At 41.8% G+C, this 19,583-nt stretch overlaps 2 protein-coding genes across 2 annotated transcripts; one reads left to right on the plus strand and one right to left on the minus strand.

The window, feature by feature from the left end:
• Window positions 1-1,552: 1,552 nt before the first annotated feature.
• Window positions 1,553-8,012, minus strand: c17h19orf44 (chromosome 17 C19orf44 homolog). The gene is made up of 8 exons (XM_063012944.1): window positions 7,790-8,012; window positions 6,548-7,105; window positions 5,345-5,624; window positions 4,398-4,474; window positions 3,888-4,317; window positions 3,286-3,375; window positions 2,514-2,680; window positions 1,553-1,885 (listed from the first exon to the last, which is right to left on the minus strand). The coding sequence occupies exons 1-8, from the start codon at window positions 7,925-7,927 to the stop codon at window positions 1,796-1,798; spliced, it is 1,830 nt and encodes a 609-aa protein (XP_062869014.1). The 5' UTR covers window positions 7,928-8,012; the 3' UTR covers window positions 1,553-1,795.
• Window positions 8,013-10,642: 2,630 nt separating this feature from the next.
• Window positions 10,643-19,249, plus strand: calr3a (calreticulin 3a). Its single transcript, XM_063012361.1, has 9 exons — window positions 10,643-10,809; window positions 11,566-11,667; window positions 12,411-12,614; window positions 12,724-12,818; window positions 13,551-13,760; window positions 14,640-14,753; window positions 16,803-16,946; window positions 18,162-18,254; window positions 18,640-19,249. Exons 1-9 carry the CDS (start codon window positions 10,719-10,721, stop codon window positions 18,844-18,846), a joined length of 1,260 nt encoding a protein of 419 aa, XP_062868431.1. The 5' UTR covers window positions 10,643-10,718; the 3' UTR covers window positions 18,847-19,249.
• The last annotated feature ends 334 nt before the right edge of the window (window positions 19,250-19,583 follow it).

Here is a 19,583-nt window from a genome sequence, read left to right on the forward strand (position 1 = left end):
GCTTACAAATAACGATTTAGTTAAATGCACTGACTTTATAATGCTTGTGTGTAAAATACACTCAATACGCAGAGATGGGGACTCGACTCAGACTCTATTCAAATGACTCGGACTCGACTCATGACTCGCAAAAGAATGACTTGTAAACCACAAGAGTCTCTAGCGTCAGCATGTGTGAACATGTTACTTGTCACAATTAACCCGTTTTGGCCGTCTAAACCCGCAACGCACGCAATGTGTAAATGTTCCAGCCAGCTTCCGGTGTAGTGATGAAGCGTCGCTCCCTACACAGTCTGAAGTTCACTTCATTTGAACATTTTCGTTACCTTTGGATCGGAATCTCACTTAACATGGTGGAGTACCCTACGTAGTGCACTTCACAGGAACAACCGGGGTGAATGGAACGCTCCTACAGAATCGGCGCTAATGATTGTAAGAACCGCTTTCTGAACCAATCAGAGCATCTGATTGTAATTGTTAGTAAGAAATGCTGTTATTTGCATTTATTCTGTTTGCGTCACACAGATGACGTGGTAATGAAACGCTCGATCGGCTTTCTAACGACTTCCTGTTTTACTTCACCACCGGGAAAAGTTTGGAGGTTTTTAATTATAAGCACATTTACAAAATAACGGATTCTGTTCCTAATGGGACGCACGCTTATAAATGTAATAGCATCTGGAAGAACAGAAGCTAAGGTAAGCAGCGGTTATGATTGTTTTTGTTGTGTTTGGGATTTTGGCCGCTGTGCCGTGATTTATCGAGCGCTTTTGTTCTGCAATGAAAACAAAACGTATCAGTTGAAGCTTTTAACTGGAACCTTCTTGTTACAGAAATTACATTCATTTACACGATGAGGAGGAAAGTAAAGGCACGAAGTAAAACGGCTAAATACACTCGCTAATCTGTTGTTGTTTTTATCTGAACTTACAGATTATTTCTTTATTTCTGCGCTACATTTCCAATATGTTTTGTGTTTATTATATTGACTCGTGACTCGACTTGGACTCTAGCCTAAAGACTCGTCATTTGACTTGGACTCTAGTTTAAAGACTCGTGACTCGTATTTTGTGACTTGTGAACATCTGTCAATACCTTACAACAAGTCCATTTGCTAGCCTATTTTGTGCCTGAAATGTTAGTTTATTAATGATATTAAACCTATTACATCGAGAGTATCATATTTGATACATGAGTTTTAGAGACCGGTACATGTCTTCTGTCGCCTGGTGGATCATTCATGTACTGCATGCACCAGAAGACCTTTTATCAATCATCAATTAGTGACCCAGCTGTTGTTTTGCATGGATGTTTTTACCAATTTTGTGAAATATAGGGTTAAGAAAACACTCACAACTTTACTGATCCTTATTTAGGAATATTTACTGGATGTATGCAACTTATTAGTACTTAATATTTCATAATTTATTTTGTTCTAAAACCAGGTTAAATATGTGTGTATCAAATTATTTACAGCAGGTATTTAATAAGGTCCAAAAACCAAACAGTTGTTTGACTGAAAACATAAATTACAAATCAAACGTGCAGAAAATACTTAAAAAGGTATTTTTATTTTCTGAAATCTTTCAAAAATATCATGATTTTCCATTTTCATGAACCGCTTTATCTTGGTCAGGGTCGCGCTGGGTCTCTACCTCGGACAGGGCAGCTAACCATCACAGGGCTTTTCCGTAACACAGTTAACCATGCGTTGCAGCATGAATAAAGCACCGCGCCCTGTAGGTGAGGGAGGCGTTACTAGTGCAGGGAGCTTCATCCAGAATGCGGCTGAGCTCTATATGTAGTGATAATCCCTCATCTCCTGCAGCACCTCCTCCAGCGCGTCCTCCATCGTCAGCTTGGGAGGCCTGTTACACCGGATGAACTGCAAAATGAAAGTAAAGCATCATAAAAGGTCAGTTAAGGACACGTCCGGGCTTGTTTACATCCTGTCGGGTGGCACTGTCCACAGTTAAGCAGGCTTTACACAAACGCTGCTCTGAGAATCTGCACCTTTGAACAGATACTTTTCTGCATGACGGCAATTTAAAGCTCGCTCGACAGTGGACATGTTCTAGCTGCTTCTAATTCTAGGCAGAACTGTTTTGCTGGTTCTTTGATCGCGTTCGACCATCCAAACCATGACAAATTCCTTCTCATCTACATTTACATTTTCAGCATTTAGAAGACGCTTTTATCCAAAGCGACTTACAGTTGTGACAGTATACAATCTAAGCAATTGAGGGTTAAGGGCCTTGCTCAAGGGCCCAACAGTGGCAACCTGGAACCTTCTGATTACTGGACCAGTACCTTAACCACTAGGCTACAACTGCCCTCATCTTCTCGCATGAGGTTTGGGTTTTCCACCCATTGTTCCATGTACTTTTTATTGGGTTTATTCACACCAGCCTTATATGTGCACAGAGAAGTCGCCTGCATTAGTCCATTATGATCACCGACAAGCACTTAGGATGTCATGACAATGTAGCTAATCGTTAATGTAGCTGTCGTACCTTCTTGGTATCCTCTAGTGTGGTGTATCTGTAGTCGGCGGGTCCCAGGGACTCCAGCATGGTCTGGTGTAGATACCTGCTGGACTGGATGAAGCTCCTGGTGAGAGCGAGCTGCTGCTTCAGCATGTCGTTCAGAGCGACCACGGCGGGACTGTAGGCTGATAAAGCTGCAGGACCGAAAAAGACACAGACATTCAGCTCAATACACTGGGTTCCACACAGCACCAGGGTCTTAATGTGTCGGTGAAGCTGGTTCAGTACTCGCTTCCAGTCTGTGTGTGAGTTTTTGCAAGTGCTTAGCATGTCTGCACGGGCTTCCTCAGAGCTAGTGGGTGTAAATGTGTAAGTGATACCCTGTGATGGATCACCTAAACATCGTTACACTTGGGTGGTCTATTACGTTAGCCACCGTTGTTGAGATCTGAGTTCAAACCTCAGAGGTGCTATCGGCCGGCCGGGCACCTACACATGACTGGCTTTAAAGCAGATGAATTGAAAGCAAAACTGAGCACATAAAGGAAATCTGCATGGAAATGACAATAACACGTCAAACTCCTTGTAGAAAGTGAGCGTCTGAACGTGAGGTTTGGATCTAGGTCCCCGGGGCTGTGTTTTATTTTGTATGGTACCCACACTGACCCCTACCACAGAAAAGAACAACATCTATGTTGTGTAGGTTAAAAAGAACTGGTACCGATTAGTGTGAGAATGCTTAATAACAGGTTATTGAGTCTCGAATGAATGAAAGTGGCAAGTTTTTAGGCTCCTCTACCTTCTATAGCTTCAGCGCTGACCATGTGACTCGCCACGGGAGTCGGATCCACGTAGGACATCCCCAGTGATGGACCCAACACTGCCTGTCCTGAAAAACGAAATAATAACAACAATAATATAAAACAAATCACAGACAGATCGCTGATCAAATGAGGGATCTTCAAAAAGTAGTAGGAGGAGTAATCGGTCGTGTCTGAGAGACGCTTATAGTCCGGATTTAGCTCCATCTGATTTCCACCTTTTTGGACGCTTAAAGAAGCTTTAAGGGGAAGAAGATTTTCATGTGATGATGATGTAAAAGCAGCGGCGCATCAGTGGCTACGTGCTCAACCAGAAACGTTTGTTGCTGACGACATTAAAAGTTAGTTTGCATGGGAAGGTGACGATGTAGAAAAGTCAAAGCCATTATTTATACCCTCATATTTTTATGATCTCTGACAGCACTACACAAAAATTCAGCTACTCTGGATTTTAAATGATTTGGAAATAAAAAACAAAATGCACAAATGAAAAATTTCTATTTTAATTACGGCAGATCTGACCCTTGGCTAAACTAAATTTAGTATTTATATTTACAATCTGGCAGAACTAAAGACCCACCAGAGGACCACGTGTAGGTCAGTCCGTCTGCTTGTGTTTGCACCGTGGCGTCCTTCCTGGTCCGTCTCGGGTCTGGACTCCGTGTCTCGGTGTGAGAGACGGTGAAACCGCTGCTGTACGACGGTGTTTCTGAACAGCTACTGTGACTCAGACTGGACTCCGATACACCACGACGTCGACTTTCAGACCCCGGCGGTTCTTCTGAGAGCGTGTCGTCTTCGTCCTTCTCAGATCTGACGGAGAACGAGCCGGACTGAGGATCGGCGGCTGGAGAGTCCGAGAGACGTTCCGAGATCTCGTCCGCACTCCGAGCCGTCTCGGTCGGGATCTCGCTCTCGAAGTCGCTCGGGTACGGCGCTGGATCCTCCTGAGACTCCTGACCGGGTGAAGACTCACTGATCCTCCTGGATATTGAGGGGCTCGATTTAGTCTGTAGATGAACAAAGACAGACGTGTTACAGTATCACAGCATTATAATTTCAAATCGAATGTTTTGGGTCATGGGTTTACCTTCTCTTTTGATGCTCCAGCTATATCGAGGCAGACGGGAGACAAATCATCCAGCGTCATGACGTTTAATTTAAAATCTGTAGAAATTCGATAGAAAATACCATGTTAAAGATAAATATACAAGTTTCTGCACTTTTATATTGTGGTTATAAGCGGTGAGGGTGGGAGGAGGAGTAATCAGTCGTGTCTGAGAGACGCTTATAGTCCGGATTTTGGACGCGCTAAGCTTTAAGGGGAAGAAGATTTTCATGTGATGATGATGTGAAAGCAGCGGCGCATCAGTAGCTCATTGTTTCCTTGCTCTGTTCTGTTCTGCTTTATTAAGAGGCTTGATATCTTACAAACACCGTGTGTGTAACAACACAAATGTTCTGAGCCGAACACATATAAATAATGGAAGGGTCATGCTAGACACAGTCCTTCTGTTTTTCCCGGGCTTGGGATCTGCACTGAGAGCGCACTTACAATGCCTAGGCTGTTTCTGCCACACCATCGGATAGCCAATAGCCAATCATGTCCGCTAGCACACCAGCGCCGAGATTCTGAACTCCTCGGGGTTGCCACCAGTCGGCTGGGCGCCATCTAGCGGGCATAATTGGCGGTGTCTGCAGCAGACACTAATTGGCCACCGTGTCTGCTAGGGCGGGATGACCGGACCATGTGGGTGGGGTCTTCAAACGCTGTGCAAGGACCCCGTTTAGCAGATAGAGGCGTCTGTGCATAGTGCATGGGTGAAGAAAAGGGGTCCGCTAGGACTGCGCACGTGTCGGAGGAGGCGTGAGGAGCAATACACCCTCCTCAAATGCAATCAGGGATCCTCAATTTGATACTACGATAGACTACGATAAATCGGGAGAAAATGCAGAAATAAAATAAAGCATTTAAAAAGCACAAACTGCTGCCAAAAGTTTGGAAGTCTGGTTCAGATTGCTGTACATGGGTCTCACCATCTGACTGGACGCTGATGTCGCTCTGTGTGTCGTCATGAGCGGCGCTGATGGGGAAAAGCTCCTCCAGGGATCTGATCTCACTGTGTCCTGATGCTGAAGACAGAGAGCGCTCGACCGGTTCAGCCCTCCTGGAGAGAGGCCTGCTGGGTGAGGGGATTTTAGGAGACGAATATGGAGAAGCAGAAGCAGAAGGAGTCTTCTGACCATGATGTGATGTGAATGCTGAAGAACCCAGAGCAGTAGACACACCGGCCTCGTCACTGATTTTCCTGTAAGACTGTGGATGAGAGAAGCAACAAAGAAATACGCTTCATTAATACGAGGGACCTTCAAAAAGTCTCCACACTTTTATTTTGTGGTTATAAGCGGTGAGGGTGGGAGGAGGAGGAATCGGTCGTGTCTGAGAGACTGAGAGACGCTTATAGTCCGGATTTTGAACGCTCAAAGAAGCTTTACGGGGAAGAAGATTTTCATGTGATGATGATGTGAAAGCAGCGGCGCATCAGTGGCTACAAGCTCAACCAAAAACATTTTTTGCTGATGGCATTAAAAAGTTGGTACGGAAGGCGACTATATAGAAAAGTAGTTTGTTTTTTAAATTCTTAATAAATAGAGTTTAAAAAAAAGTGTAGAAATGCTTTGAAGATCCCTCGTACATTCTGACCAGTATTACTGTAGCACACTGAGATTCAAGTGTTGCCTTTGGTTTTGTTTATTATACACTATATGGCCAAAAGTATTTGGACACATGACCATAGGCCTGTCGGACGCCCCATTTCCCCATTTAAAAAACAAATGGTATTAAAATAGAGTGACCCCTATGTGATGTTGCAGCTATAACAACAGTCACTCTTCTGCCGCTTCTCACAAGACTGTAAAGTCTGTCTATGGGAATTTGTGCCCGTTCAGTCAAAAGATGACAGCATTTGTACATCTGGGCACTGATGTTGGTCAAGAAAGCCTCAGCTGATGTTCCAGTTCATTCCAGAGCTGTTGAGTGGGTCTAAGGTCTGATACATGCTCCCTCCGACACGTGAGCATTAGCCGACCGCATCTTTTCACCTGCACGAGGCGAGTTTATATGCGGATCAGCCTTGTGTATGGAGAGACACACCCTGATCAACACATCATCCCTCGACTCTGTGCAGGCGCCATCAATCAGCCGGCAGAGGTCATAATCGCATCAGTTATGAGGAATACCTGGTCCGACTCATCTCGTGAGTCGAGTGATTCTCCCAGCAGTTTACGCATGTCCTCCTCATCACTGTCCAGACTCACATGACGTACAGGACCAGCTCCACTGTTCACACGTGGCCCAGCAGGTTTCCTTTCACTCTTCTGACTGGACACTTCATTTTTAAGAAAGCGGCTCCCACCACCTCCACTGAGCTCGCTGCTGGACTGCACCGAGAGTCCAGACTCCAGTTCCACACCAGTGCCAGGATCAATCTTCTGTTTACGATTCCTGATGCGGTCTTCGATCGACGCCAGTCTGCTCAGCGCGACGCTCTGTGAGCCGCCGAACCTGACCTCGGCTGTATCCGCAGGGGTGCTGCTGGGTGCCCCCATGTTGGCAGATTTCTTCAGAAATCTACTTCCTCCCCCTGAACCAAACTGTTCCTGCGGATCTGCAGAATGTCGTGCCACGTCAACGAAATGAACGTGATGATGATTTTCACTCTCTGTATCTGAGAAGAGCTCGCTCAGGTCCTGCACCGGAGTCTGTCTGGACTGCAACAAGTTACTTCCAAGACTCGCCTGTAAAAACGAATACTTGTGAATGAAAACACTTAACATGCGTGTCATAAAGACAAAAACATTTATTAAGGGATGAATTAAAAAAAGAAAGACAATGGTTGGCTGAAAAATAATGTTCTGAAATTGATAGAAAATACATGTTAAAACTATCATTAAAAACTCTTTTGTTTTGTTTGTTTATTATGATTTTAACGTCATGTTTTACACTTTGTGTGCATTTATGACAGGAACGGTAGTTACTCACCACACAAGATTCATCAGTTCACAAGGTTATATCAAACACAGTCATGGACAATTTAGTGTCTCCAATTCACCTCACTTGCATGTCTTTGGACTGTGGGAGGAAACTGGAGCACCCAGAGGAAACCCACGCAGACACGGGGAGAACATGCAAACCCCACACAGAAAGGACCCAGACCGCCCCACCTGGGGATCGAACCCAGGACCTTCTTGCTGTGAGGCTACAGTGCTACCCACTTAGCCACCATGCCGCCCTTTTTTGTCTAAGCAATTGAGGATTAGGGGCCCAACAGTGGCCCTGGCAGTGGTGGGGCTTCAACCAGCAACCTTCAATTACTAGTCCAGTTCCTTAACCACTAGGCTACAACTGCCCTTATATAAAATACAGTATAGTTACCATGTAAAGCAGAATCTCTCCCACAAAAACAACTAGTTCAGACTTACATTAAATGCATCTCGTCCTGGATTGTGAGGATTAAAGATGCTGCTTGTGATTCTCTGTCCTGAGAGCTGAACTTTTGCTCTTTCTAAAGCTGAACTGCGATTAACACTGAAATGTGCTTTACCTCCCTGTTTCCACATTTTATACCATAAACACTGATCTATCTATCTAGTAACTAACCTGTGACTTAACATCACCTTTTATAGTATTAAATATGATTAAATCATCCTATTTTACCGACTATAATCTGTGTGTTTTGCCATTAGTGTTGCCACCACGTTGCTTATTGCACCTTTAATACTGCCTGTACACTAGCATTAGCATGTTAGCTAAAAAGCTGGTGCTAAAAACACACATCATCTGAACATCTATTTCTATTTCGCAGCACCATTCTCAAACCATCTGAGTAAAAACTCTTATACTACACATAGCAGTTCTAAGTTTTTATTGTTGACGCTTTAAATGTCTTTTTTTTAGTTAAATAGTAAAATCAAAACAAAACCTGTGACGCTATCTGACCATAACAACAGAACTAGCGTCGAGGCTTCAAGCGTAACCAAGTAAGCAGGGCTGTGTTCTAATCCACATACTTTCTTACTCAAAAGTGCGTAAAAGTAGTGCACTACTAACCCCTATTTGCTGTACACTAGTACGCGCTACTTAGGATGTAGTATGTGATTTGGGACGCAGCTCAACTGCATTGCTCATTGCTGCCACCGCGTGGAATAAAATGTGTACTGCGGCTCACATTTTATCTAAAATAAATGGATAAATGGGACTTTTTCTAAATGGAACTTTTTTTTATTATTTATTTTTAGGTTGTTGTTGGCCCTATTCTTTAAATACAAAAGCTTTAATAAAATCAGTTGCAGTAGAATGTATTTGGCAAATCGATGTTCACACCGTTTCTTGCCCCACCCACCATGCACTGTACTGTAGATTTGGCCCCTATTTAAGAATGGTAACCATATGTTGCATGCAATGTAAAGAGGCCACAAGTACCAGTGCTGAATTTGGTCACAGACCAAGCGTATTAAGGTGGGGAGTAGAAATAAAGACATTTAAAATGTCCCCTTCTCCCAAAACAGTTGATAATGTAGATAAATCAGTAAAAATCATTGTGTTTGTATTAACAGGGAAATAATTCATACATTTTAATTCATTCAATCCACAGTAACAAGCTAGCAGCACCCTAGAAACCACCAAAATATACAATATCAAATTGCTACACCATACTGCATCAACCTGGAACATGGATGTTCTTTCTTTGTTTTTGCATCATTCTGCAGTACTTTCAGAAAATGAAAATGAAGCTAGCTTATGAGTAAAAATACAGTCTGATTTCCTTCCTCTGTATGATACAGCTGGTTTCAGTTGTCATGAATGGTTTTGGGGGAAAATGAATACATTTATGTGGATGTATTCCTTCCTAAATCGCGGCCAGTGCTTCTGGGTAGGGTATGTGCCCACTGCGATTAAGATCAAGTTTAAGAAGACAGACAGACACAGACAGACAGACAGACAGACACAGACAGACAGACAGACAGACAGACAGATCACTTTATTAATCCCATAGGGAAAGTCAGTTATTACAGCAGGTACATTAAAGCAAAAAGTATTAAAGTACACAAGTAATGTTGTACACACTAAGTAATTGAATAAAAAATGTAGTATGTCATATTAATAAACTAAAGAAGTATCCTAGCAGTAAATATGTTAGATGAGATATGTAATATGTGATATACTACACTGTTGTAAGTGGTAAATAATAACAGATATGTAGTACAGTCTTTATAAACAGAGTGCTAGAACATGCTCCATGAGTCTGTCCTGATAGTAGTTAGATAGATAGATTAGATAGATAGATAGATAGATAGATAGATAGATAGATAGATAGATAGATAGATAGATAGATAGATAGATAGATAGATAGATAGATAGATAGATAGATAGATAGATAGATAGATAGATACTTTATTCATCCTGAGGGAAATTATTGGCTATGTACAATATATGGTATGCAAAGAAGGATGTGCAAATTGTGCAAATGTGCAAATCTGGTACATTAATAATAATAGGAGCAGTAGTGTATCTAGTCGTATAAACAATACAGATATGTAAGTATAAATATAGAAATAAAGATATTGTCATAGTTATAAATGTATACTATATATCGGTTATGGGTATATTTATAGACAATATTACCAACAAAATACACTGTCTAATATATATATAATACACATGGTATCAGATATAGGTATGAATGAGTATAATAGTGGTAATAAACATTTTCAGCATTTAGCAGACGTTTTTAATCCAAAGCGACTTACAGTTGTGACAGAATACAAGTTGAGCAATGGAGGGTTAAGGGCCTTGCTCAAGGGCCCAACAGTGGTAACCTGGCGATGGTGGGGCTTGAACCGACAACCTTCTGATTACTAGTTCAGTACCTTAACCACTGAGCTACAACTGCCCTTCACATATTAGTAGTAATAGTAATAATAAACAAATATATGTAGATAATAATAACAAATATAGGTATGATGAATACAAGAATTAAAATATCAAGGAGGAATATGTTAAATTATTAAATAAACTAAGGATTAATACTTGCTATTTTTTTTAGATTGTAGTTGTGCTATGAATGAGTGGAGTCGACTCTTTGAATCGACTTCGTTGTTTCTCAATACGTTGATTCAGAGTCGACTCACTTATCTGATTCACTAGGCTCGTGCTTGGAGGTGTTTGCACGCGCTGCCGCTAACTCGTGGTCTCGTGTGATTGGCCGAGCTTTGGGCCAATCAGCATCAGCCATCTGTGCAGGCTCAGAGATCTCAGTGTGGCCTGGTGCTCTTCAGTAGATTCATCATTCGGTCTGATTGTGATCAGTTATCAGATCAGATCAGATCAGATCAGTTTTAGGCTGCAGTTATGAGGCTTCGTGCAGCTTTATTAGCGCTCTGTGCGGCGGTGATGAGCGTGGAGGCGGCGGTGCATTATAAAGAGCAGTTCCTGGATGGAGGTAATTCATGCTGCTGTTTGTTTTCCTTCATCAGCTTCAGCTCAGCTTGTCTGTTAGAAATTCAGAATAAACATGAAAGATCTCGTTATCTAAACTTACCAACAAACTGGTGATTTATTACACCAAAACGTCTAATTATTTATTTCTCCTAGTCTGATATATAATATGATATAAAATACAATACAATAATACAATACAAACAATAATAATACACAACAATGTGCTTTCATGCATGCATGCAGGACTTTTCCGCTTTGTTTAATGCTTTTGCTTGTTTTATTATTTATTAGGAGACCAGACTGAATGATATAGTTGTAATTAAACTCTCTTATAGTGTTAATAGTTAGACTGTAAATAACTGATTCATATAAATATGCATGACTTTCCTCTTATGCTTGTTCATATTATTAAAACTCACCAGCTCTGTAAATAAAAGCAGAAATTACTTTTCTTTTTCTTTTTCCTTCAGTGAGGATTATTAATCTATTGCACCAAACTGACTTATTTCGAACCTACTAGACCAGTACATTTAACTTGCCTTGATATGTATGCATGTATTACTTTGCCACTTTGTTTAATGTTTGTGCTTGTTTTATTCCCTTTACGGCACTTTAACAACCACATTTGAGGAGACCAGACTGAATGATATAGATGTAACATTAATTCAGTTTTTTTAGCTTCTTTGTTGGTCTTACTGAGAATTTCTACTCATTTTTTATGTGTTTGTAAGTTAATTCTGCATATTTAAATTTCTAGACGGCTGGAAGAGTCGATGGGTGGAATCCAAGCACAAATCAGACTACGGCCCCTGGAAACTCTCTGCAGGGAAGTTCTACGGTGACGCCGAGCTCGATAAGGGTATGCTTTACATGCAGCCATGCGTCCCTCTACGCTTTGTCTAAGCAAATGTGTTGAATTTCAAATTGGGATTTATGCAAATAGGCTGGAAAGAATAATCCAGGTATAACGGGTGTAATAAAATGTGTGCATTTGATCCCGACTTCATCACAACTTGTCACAGGAGTTAGAATTATCTAACTGTAATTTTCACCTCACTGATACATTCATCGAGCTTTGAATATGAAAGTAAATGGGTTTTTGAGGTCATAGATTTTTGTAGAATGAGAAGGAACAATAAACCATAAATACGTCTAAAAATATTTATAAATGATAAAATAATAATAATGATTAGAACAGAAATGAGAAAAAAATCCCATAAAATCCAACAGTACTTTTCAAGGCACTTGGGTTTTACAGCAGGATATAACGTTAGCCCACCGCCACTAAGATATCAGGATTGTCTGCAGCCACAACTGGCTGTGTCTGGAGGGACTGTTCTCTTTATTGCCAATGCAACAGCGACTCCTGCTGGCTGTTTAAGGCGCCTGCATGAGTGGTAAAATCAGTTCTTTAGGTTCTAGCTCTTTGTGGGATCTGGTAAAGGATAGTCGAATGATTCCACGTGTCTGAGAGGGCGAAAATGTGGTCCTTCAGCCAGCTGATGATGCGATTTCACGATTTCAGTACAACTGAAGTTTCTTTTACAGATTTGTAAAATTTTCTTATATTCATCTAGATTTTTCCTTGTTAATCCTCTGAAGGTCTTCAGACTAGCGAGGATGCTCGGTTCTATGCCCTGTCCAGTCGGTTTGAGCCCTTCAGCAACGAAGGCAAACCACTGGTGATCCAGTTCACCGTGAAACATGAGCAGAAGATCGACTGCGGAGGCGGATACGTGAAGATCTTCCCCTCCGGTCTGGATCAGACCGAAATGCACGGAGAATCTCAGTACTACATCATGTTCGGTAAGCGGCGGCGGTCGGTAATGAGAAGGACGTTGCTGTTTGTGGGATGTTTGTAGGACGTTACTCACTGGTTGTGCATTAAGGCTGTTTTGTTGATATTTTTCATCAGGTCCTGACATTTGTGGCCACAGCACCAAGAAAGTGCACGTCATTCTCAACTACAAAGGTCAAAACCACCTGATCAAGAAAGACATCCGATGCAGAGTGAGTCCTCGTACATATCAGACACATCAACAGTGTTTATGTCTGGTTGCTGTGAAAAATGCTGTAAGAAACCTGTAAGGTGAAAATAATAGTTGGAATTATGTCATTATAACAAAAACAGCAGGTTATAATCATATTTACTGTCACTTTAATAGTATTCGGTTTCCTCCCACAGTCCAAATAACATGCAGTCAGGTTAATTGCCCTATAGGTGAATGGATGTGTGTGTGTATCTGACCTGTGATGGACTGGCGCCCCGTCCAGGGTGTTACTGTGTGCCTTGTGCCCATTGAAAAGCTGGGATAGGCTCCAGCACCCCCCCACTCCCTGCGACCCTAATTGGATATCTTTGAAGTATGTCTGTAGGAATTTGTGCCCATTCAGTCAAAAGATGACACCGTTTGTATGGCTGGGCGCTGATGTTGATGTTCCGGTTTGTTCCAGACGTACTCTGTTCAGGATGCTGGAGCTTTTCTTCAAGTCTTTGTAGAGCTCATTTTGTGCACGGGGCACAGTCATGCCGGAACAGGACAGGGCCTTCCCTAAACTGTTCCTGCAAACTTGGAAGCATAGAATGTTTTATTTTAATATAATTGATGTATTACACCTGTTAGCGATTGTTGTGGCTGAAACACACAAATTTGATCATTAGCCGGGGCGTCCCAATACTTTTGTCCATATAGTGTGTGTTATTACAAAAGTTGTATCTTATATATATTGTTCTCTCTCCAGGACGATGAGTACACGGGCCTGTACACACTGATCCTGCGACCTGACCAGACCTACGAGGTCAGAATAAACACTGAGAAGGTCGAGTCCGGGTCTCTAGAGGAGGACTGGGACTTCCTTCCTCCCAAAAAGATGAAGGATCCAGAAGCCAAGAAGCCAGAGGACTGGGACGATCGTGCCAAAATTGATGATCCAGAGGACACAAAACCAGAGGTTAGGATTAATTGAACTACAGCATTGTGGTCATTTTGTTGTGTTTAACCCACGTGGGGCACCAGTACGGCGGCGCTGGCGTCAATATTATTTATTTATTACATAAAATGTTCCTTATCTATACAGAGAAAATATAGTTTTTGTGGCAAAATAACGCAATCCGGAGTTTGAATCTCAGTAATGCTATCCGCCGGTCGGGTGGCTATATACCTATGGAGGGAGGGATGGGAGATGATTAGCGAACATCCTAGACCAGCGGTCGCCAACCTTTTTTGCACCATGGACCGGTTTTTATATAGGATATAATTTCATAGACCGGCGGGAGGATTTAAAATAGATCAACTCTAGAATGGAAAATTGGTGCTGCTCCCACCTAGTGGTGAATGGAGACAATAACACCCGAAGTGTGTTGGAAATGTAATTCCTCTTGTAGCGATCTCTAATTATTTATTCTTTCTGTGCGGCCCGGTAATAAATGACCCACGGACCGGTACCGGTCTGCAGCCCGGTGGTTGGGGACCACTGTCCTAGACAGTCTCAAGGATTGATAAAATAAGAAGGGCATCTGGTGTAAAAACCACACCGGATCAACCGCTATGACAATATAAATAAATGCATCTGTAAATTAATGTAATTTAATGATTTAATAATTTTACTTGTCTTTACTGCTCTGTTTTGTTAGCCGCTGTTTGTTAAAAACTGGACAGACATGATGTTATTATGTTATGATGTTGATGTAATGATTTATTTATTAGAACATATTTAATACAGATCTCAGTTCTAGAGTTACTAAGCTTAACATAATAGTAAAATATGAGGGAGTTAAGTCTGCTTATGTACCAGAAAGCTAATTTGAGACACTTGCTATTGGATCTTTAGGACTGGGTTAAACCCGAAAACATTCCTGACCCCGATGCCAAAAAGCCTGACGACTGGGACGAAGACATGGATGGAGAATGGGAGCCACCGATGATCCCCAACCCGGAGTACAAGGTACATCACGGCACTCTGTACAGTTACCATGAACACGGAAGGACGTTATTAGTCTGGAGTTTTTAGAGATCTGAATGAAGAAGTGAAGAGTTATTTTATGCATGTGGTCGTGCTGTCAGCCGGCCAGGCGCCTACACGGACACACGATTGAGCTCCGATTGGCAACAAATGGATTAGGTGCAAAAAGGGGGTAAAAATCTGCCAGAACCTTTGCTGGAACCAAACTAATCCAGCTAAATTTGGGCCTAAAGTCCAAATGAAATGCAGAATTTGCACCAGAACTGAAGAGATTTGGTACCAAAGCAGTACATGTTTCATGATGTGAAGTGCTGTGAGCCGGTCTTTAATCTGTATAAAATAATAAACAGGGTTCCTGTGGGACGAGGCTCAGATGCTGTCTGTCGTTCAAACAACGTCTTTAGGGATTTATATGCACACGCTCCAAAATAATCCGCGCTCCTCTGAGATCTGTCACCTACGACGGCGTATTAGGGCAACTGTAAACAAAAATATTTTTAAGTTTCGATTTCAAGATTAAAGTCAAAATATTTTGAGAATAAAGTTGAAATTATTTCGAGATTAAAGTCAAAATATTATGAGAATAAAGTCGAAATATTATGGCCAAAGAAAGTGTGTGCAGCCGTCACAGACTTGTCAGTTCAGAGAAGCTCGGGTCTGGATCGGCACACAAGCACCAAGAGCAGCTTATAATGAGTGTTATTGTGGTTATCCAATAACCCACGATTATTTTTGGGTGGTTGTTTGTATTGTACATCTCCATCCACATGGCACAATGACTAAACCCATCAATGCAACCATTTATAGCGACGCAATACGGCTTTAGTTTATCATACGAGTCCATAAGGCGCACTTTCTTCTAAATAAACACTTTTCACTGCAAAGCCATTTCAGCGTCCTTATACTAATAACAAACTGGTGCTGATGTTACAGGAGACTACAGGAGGGGATTTCTTTATTTGTGAAACTGATATGAAAGTATAACAAATCATGAACATCCCTTATTTTAACACAAGGAGGTTGTTATGACCATAATATCTCCAATTTAATTTCGTAATTATTTCGACTTTATTCTCAAAATCAAAACTTTAAAGTGGCCCTAATGCGCTGTCATAGTCACCTACATTAAACCTTCCAGGGTGTGTGTTTATGAAGACGACGATCCGTGTTTCGTTTCGTGTCTACGGATGGCTGATGTTAACGTTATTACTTAATAATGATGCTCAACGTTCAGTAAATCAGACGTGCACCTGGGAGCATCCCAAAACGATAATTGGAAACCTCGACGGTGCAGTTGTAGATTCTGGGCTGTCCAACAAAGAAGGAGCATCAAGCAAATGTGCAGTAGAAAGGCGCCCCTTTTGCACCCTGGCGAAAAAGTACAGGCTAGCTCACGCGTCTTCCACGCTCCTGCTGCATCTGCTTTCAATACACTTACCCTCTGTTCACACCGGCAACGATGCAAGGTGACAAAGCAACCGGCTGTCATTCATTTTCAATCAGAGCTGGCGATTGGCAGGCGACGTGAAGTGGGCGGAGTCGGAGACACTAAAAAGTTGAGCAAATTTTAACTTTATGCAAGTTAAGAGCAAGGAATTGTGGAGATTACCAATCAGAATTAAGCATCGAGCAAAGAGGTTTTGGTTCCTTCTGGAGACGACGAACGATTTCCTTCCAAGATTTTTATTTTAGCTGGATCATGTCTGATTTGTGATCTATGATCTCTGTAGATACGAGCCAGTAAAGTTTGCTGTACTGTTATGTCATCTGCTTTTTATTTGCTTGGTGCCAGTTAAACCAAGGTCGCAAACGCCCACAAAACAAGTCCGAGTGATCACTGATTCAGGTCGGGTTCGGACTGATCTTGGCAGAGATTTCAAATGATTCCAGTTGAAGGAGTGACTTTTCCAAGCTTCTTTGCTCACCCTTCTCTCCAGTTGAATGACTGGTGGCTACCTTAAAGCTGGAAATACAAAAGTTCTTACTGACGTTGCTGATCTATAATAATTTTTTTCTTTTTTTCCTCAACAGGGTGAATGGAAACCCAAGCAGATTGACAACCCCAGCTACAAAGGAGCGTGGGTTCATCCAGAGATAGACAACCCTGACTACACACCTGATAACACCATTTCCAAATTTGACAGCATCGGTGTAATCGGGTTAGATTTGTGGCAGGTACGATCGCATGGGCAATTCCAAAATGGTTTCATTTCTTAATTTCTCATGTGTGATCTCATTTTATGTGATCCTGTTAGTGTGGGCTACTAAGCCGGATAGGGTCTCTCTCATGACTGATTCAGCTACGACCTCTGCTGGCTGATCGATGAATTGAAGGGGATTAATGAAAATATTTGAGTTGAGTTTTAAAGGATGAAAGTGATGAACAGAAACAGAGAGATTGTGGTAAAGAGTTCCAAAGTAGGGATGGCAAGGAGACCAGCAACAGTCGACCTGAGTGTACGGGCGGGGCAGTATGAGTGTATAAGCTCAGATAAATAAGGGGGAGCAAGACTGTATAAAAACACGTTGTGCGATAGGTAGTTGATACAGAACTGATACAGAATAGGAGTGATGTGGGCCGATTTTCTAACCTGTAATAGAATATTGATTTTCACTGTGTTCTGATCTGTGTAGGTTTTTGCATTGCAGTGACTTTTTATAGTCTGAAATTAAAAGCTTTGTCATGGAAAAATATGGTGAGATGATAAATAAAACAAAGTTTATAGTATATATAGAAGAATTTATTGGCACGATCGTGGGTTCCTCCAGCAGTCTCTCTGGACAAGAACCATGAACAGATGCTATGGCTATGTCTTTATACTGCTCTGGTCACATGACACTGGGTGTTGGACCCATTGGGTGTTACCCCCTATAGGATTTACAACCATTTACTGCTTAACGACAGGTATGTTGCTTATTCAGAATTAAGAATTCAAGACACGGGCGCCCAGGTGGTGCAGCGGGATATTTCGCCGACGCACCAGCACCGAGTTTCTGAACCCCCCCGGGTTCGAGGCTCGGTGTTGCCACCAGTCAAATTGGATGCGCTAAATCTGGAGAAAAATGCATAAGAATAATAATAATAATAATAATAATAATAATAATAAAAAAAGAATTCAAGGCACAAAACACCATACTACTATAACTTAAGTAATATAAGGCATAAAATTCAATTTCTTCCATAACAGCTTCTTGGTGTTAATCTGGTATATTTATAAGCAGGGTAATCAAAATTGATTTACTAAAAAAGATTTACTTTAACTTTATGTATTTTATTGAATAACAACATACATGGATGAGGCCTGTCCATTAATGCATCTGTGACAGTTGCTTCAGTGTAAAATTCATGAAATACGTACGTTTCTATAACCAGTGTTTGATTTATCACAGGTGAAGTCTGGTACCGTCTTCGATAACTTCCTGATCGCAGATAGCATCGAGGAGGCAGAAGAGTTTGCCAAAGAGACATGGAAAGTCACTCAGGTGAGCGTTCTCCGAAAAAACGAACCCCTAACCATCGGTTATTTTGTTTATCGACTTGATCGGTCGGGTGGCACGCTGGCTAAGTGGGTAGCACTGTGGCCTCACAGCAAGAAGGTCCTGGGTTCGATCCAGGTGGGGCGGTCCGGGTCCTTTCTGTGTGGAGTTTGCATGCTTTCCCCGTGTCTGCGTGGGTTTCCTCCGGGAGCTCCGGTTTCCTCCCACAGTCCAAAGACGTGCAGTCAGGTTAATTGGAGATACAAGATTGTACATGACTGCATTTGACATTAAACTAGTAAACAGAAGAGTAGTATGTGTAACATGACATTAAAATCCTAATAAATAATAATTTACTTGGGTAACATGACGTGTGTGTGCTGTGCTTAAGGGCCCGGAGAAGAAAATGAAGCAGAAGCAGGAAGAAGAGGAGAGAACACTGAGAGAGGAGGAGAACAGCAAGAAGGACAACGAGGAAGAAGCTGGTGGTGATGAGGATGAAGAGGAGGAGGAGGATGAGGAAGAGGAAACTACAGAGGAACCCAGCCCGACGGAGGAGGAAGATGATGAAGATCACGCTGCTAAAGATGAATTGTAGTGTGTTAAGCAGCTCTGTGTAGTTCTTAGGCTTAGAAGAACCTACTGATCTTCCCTCACTCTTACTAAACCACCGGGACAGTAGTGTGTGCTGTGGTTTTATTTCTGCCCTTATTTTTTTAATTGTGGTACAAATTCTGCACCACTGTACCCCCCCTCCCTACAAACCTTCCCCCCCCTCCCCTACAAACCTTCCCCTCCCTCGTTTCATTAAGTTAAATTTCATTTTGTGTCCTGATTTATTTTCTTTGTATTGCTGCTACCCTGTTCCTCTGCCTTTTCACCAAGTCTCAAATAAAACCTAAATATGAGTTCAGATTATTGTTTTGACCTAAAAAGAAAAAATAATGTATTATTTGTAGGTTGTTTGCACTTTTTTAAATAAAAGATTTTCTCAAACAGAAGGCTTGTTTTTGTCTACTCCTTAAGCAGCGCTCCCCAGCCTTTTTTGCACCACGGACCGGTTTCATATAAGATATAATTTCACTGACTGGCGGGGGCGGTAGGATTTAATATACGTAGAATAACTATAGAATGAAAAATCAGTGTGAATCATAAGCTTTTTACGCTGCAACGAAACTCTGCTCCCATCTAGTGGTGATAAGAGATAATAACACCTGAAGAGTGTTGGAAATGTAATCGCTCTTGTAACGATCTCGAATTATTTATTCTTTCTGTGCGGCCCGGTAATAAATCACCCACACACCGGTAACGATGGTTGAGGACCGCTGCCCTAAA

This window comes from Trichomycterus rosablanca, chromosome 17 (assembly GCF_030014385.1).
Source record: "Trichomycterus rosablanca isolate fTriRos1 chromosome 17, fTriRos1.hap1, whole genome shotgun sequence".
In the NCBI taxonomy this organism is placed as follows: Eukaryota; Metazoa; Chordata; class Actinopteri; order Siluriformes; family Trichomycteridae; genus Trichomycterus; species Trichomycterus rosablanca.

Coding starts and splice junctions, on each gene's coding strand:
- c17h19orf44 (XM_063012944.1), bottom strand. CDS start 7,927: ATGTGGAAACAGGGAGGTAAAGCACATTTCAGTGTTAATCGCAGTTCA. Junction 3,376..3,887: donor GACCTACACGTGGTCCTCTG/GTGGGTCTTTAG, acceptor TTCGTTTTTCAG/GACAGGCAGTGTTGGGTCCA. Junction 1,886..2,513: donor CACTAGAGGATACCAAGAAG/GTACGACAGCTA, acceptor TTCATTTTGCAG/TTCATCCGGTGTAACAGGCC.
- calr3a (XM_063012361.1), top strand. CDS start 10,719: ATGAGGCTTCGTGCAGCTTTATTAGCGCTCTGTGCGGCGGTGATGAGC. Junction 14,754..16,802: donor TCCCCAACCCGGAGTACAAG/GTACATCACGGC, acceptor TTTCCTCAACAG/GGTGAATGGAAACCCAAGCA. Junction 18,255..18,639: donor AGACATGGAAAGTCACTCAG/GTGAGCGTTCTC, acceptor GCTGTGCTTAAG/GGCCCGGAGAAGAAAATGAA.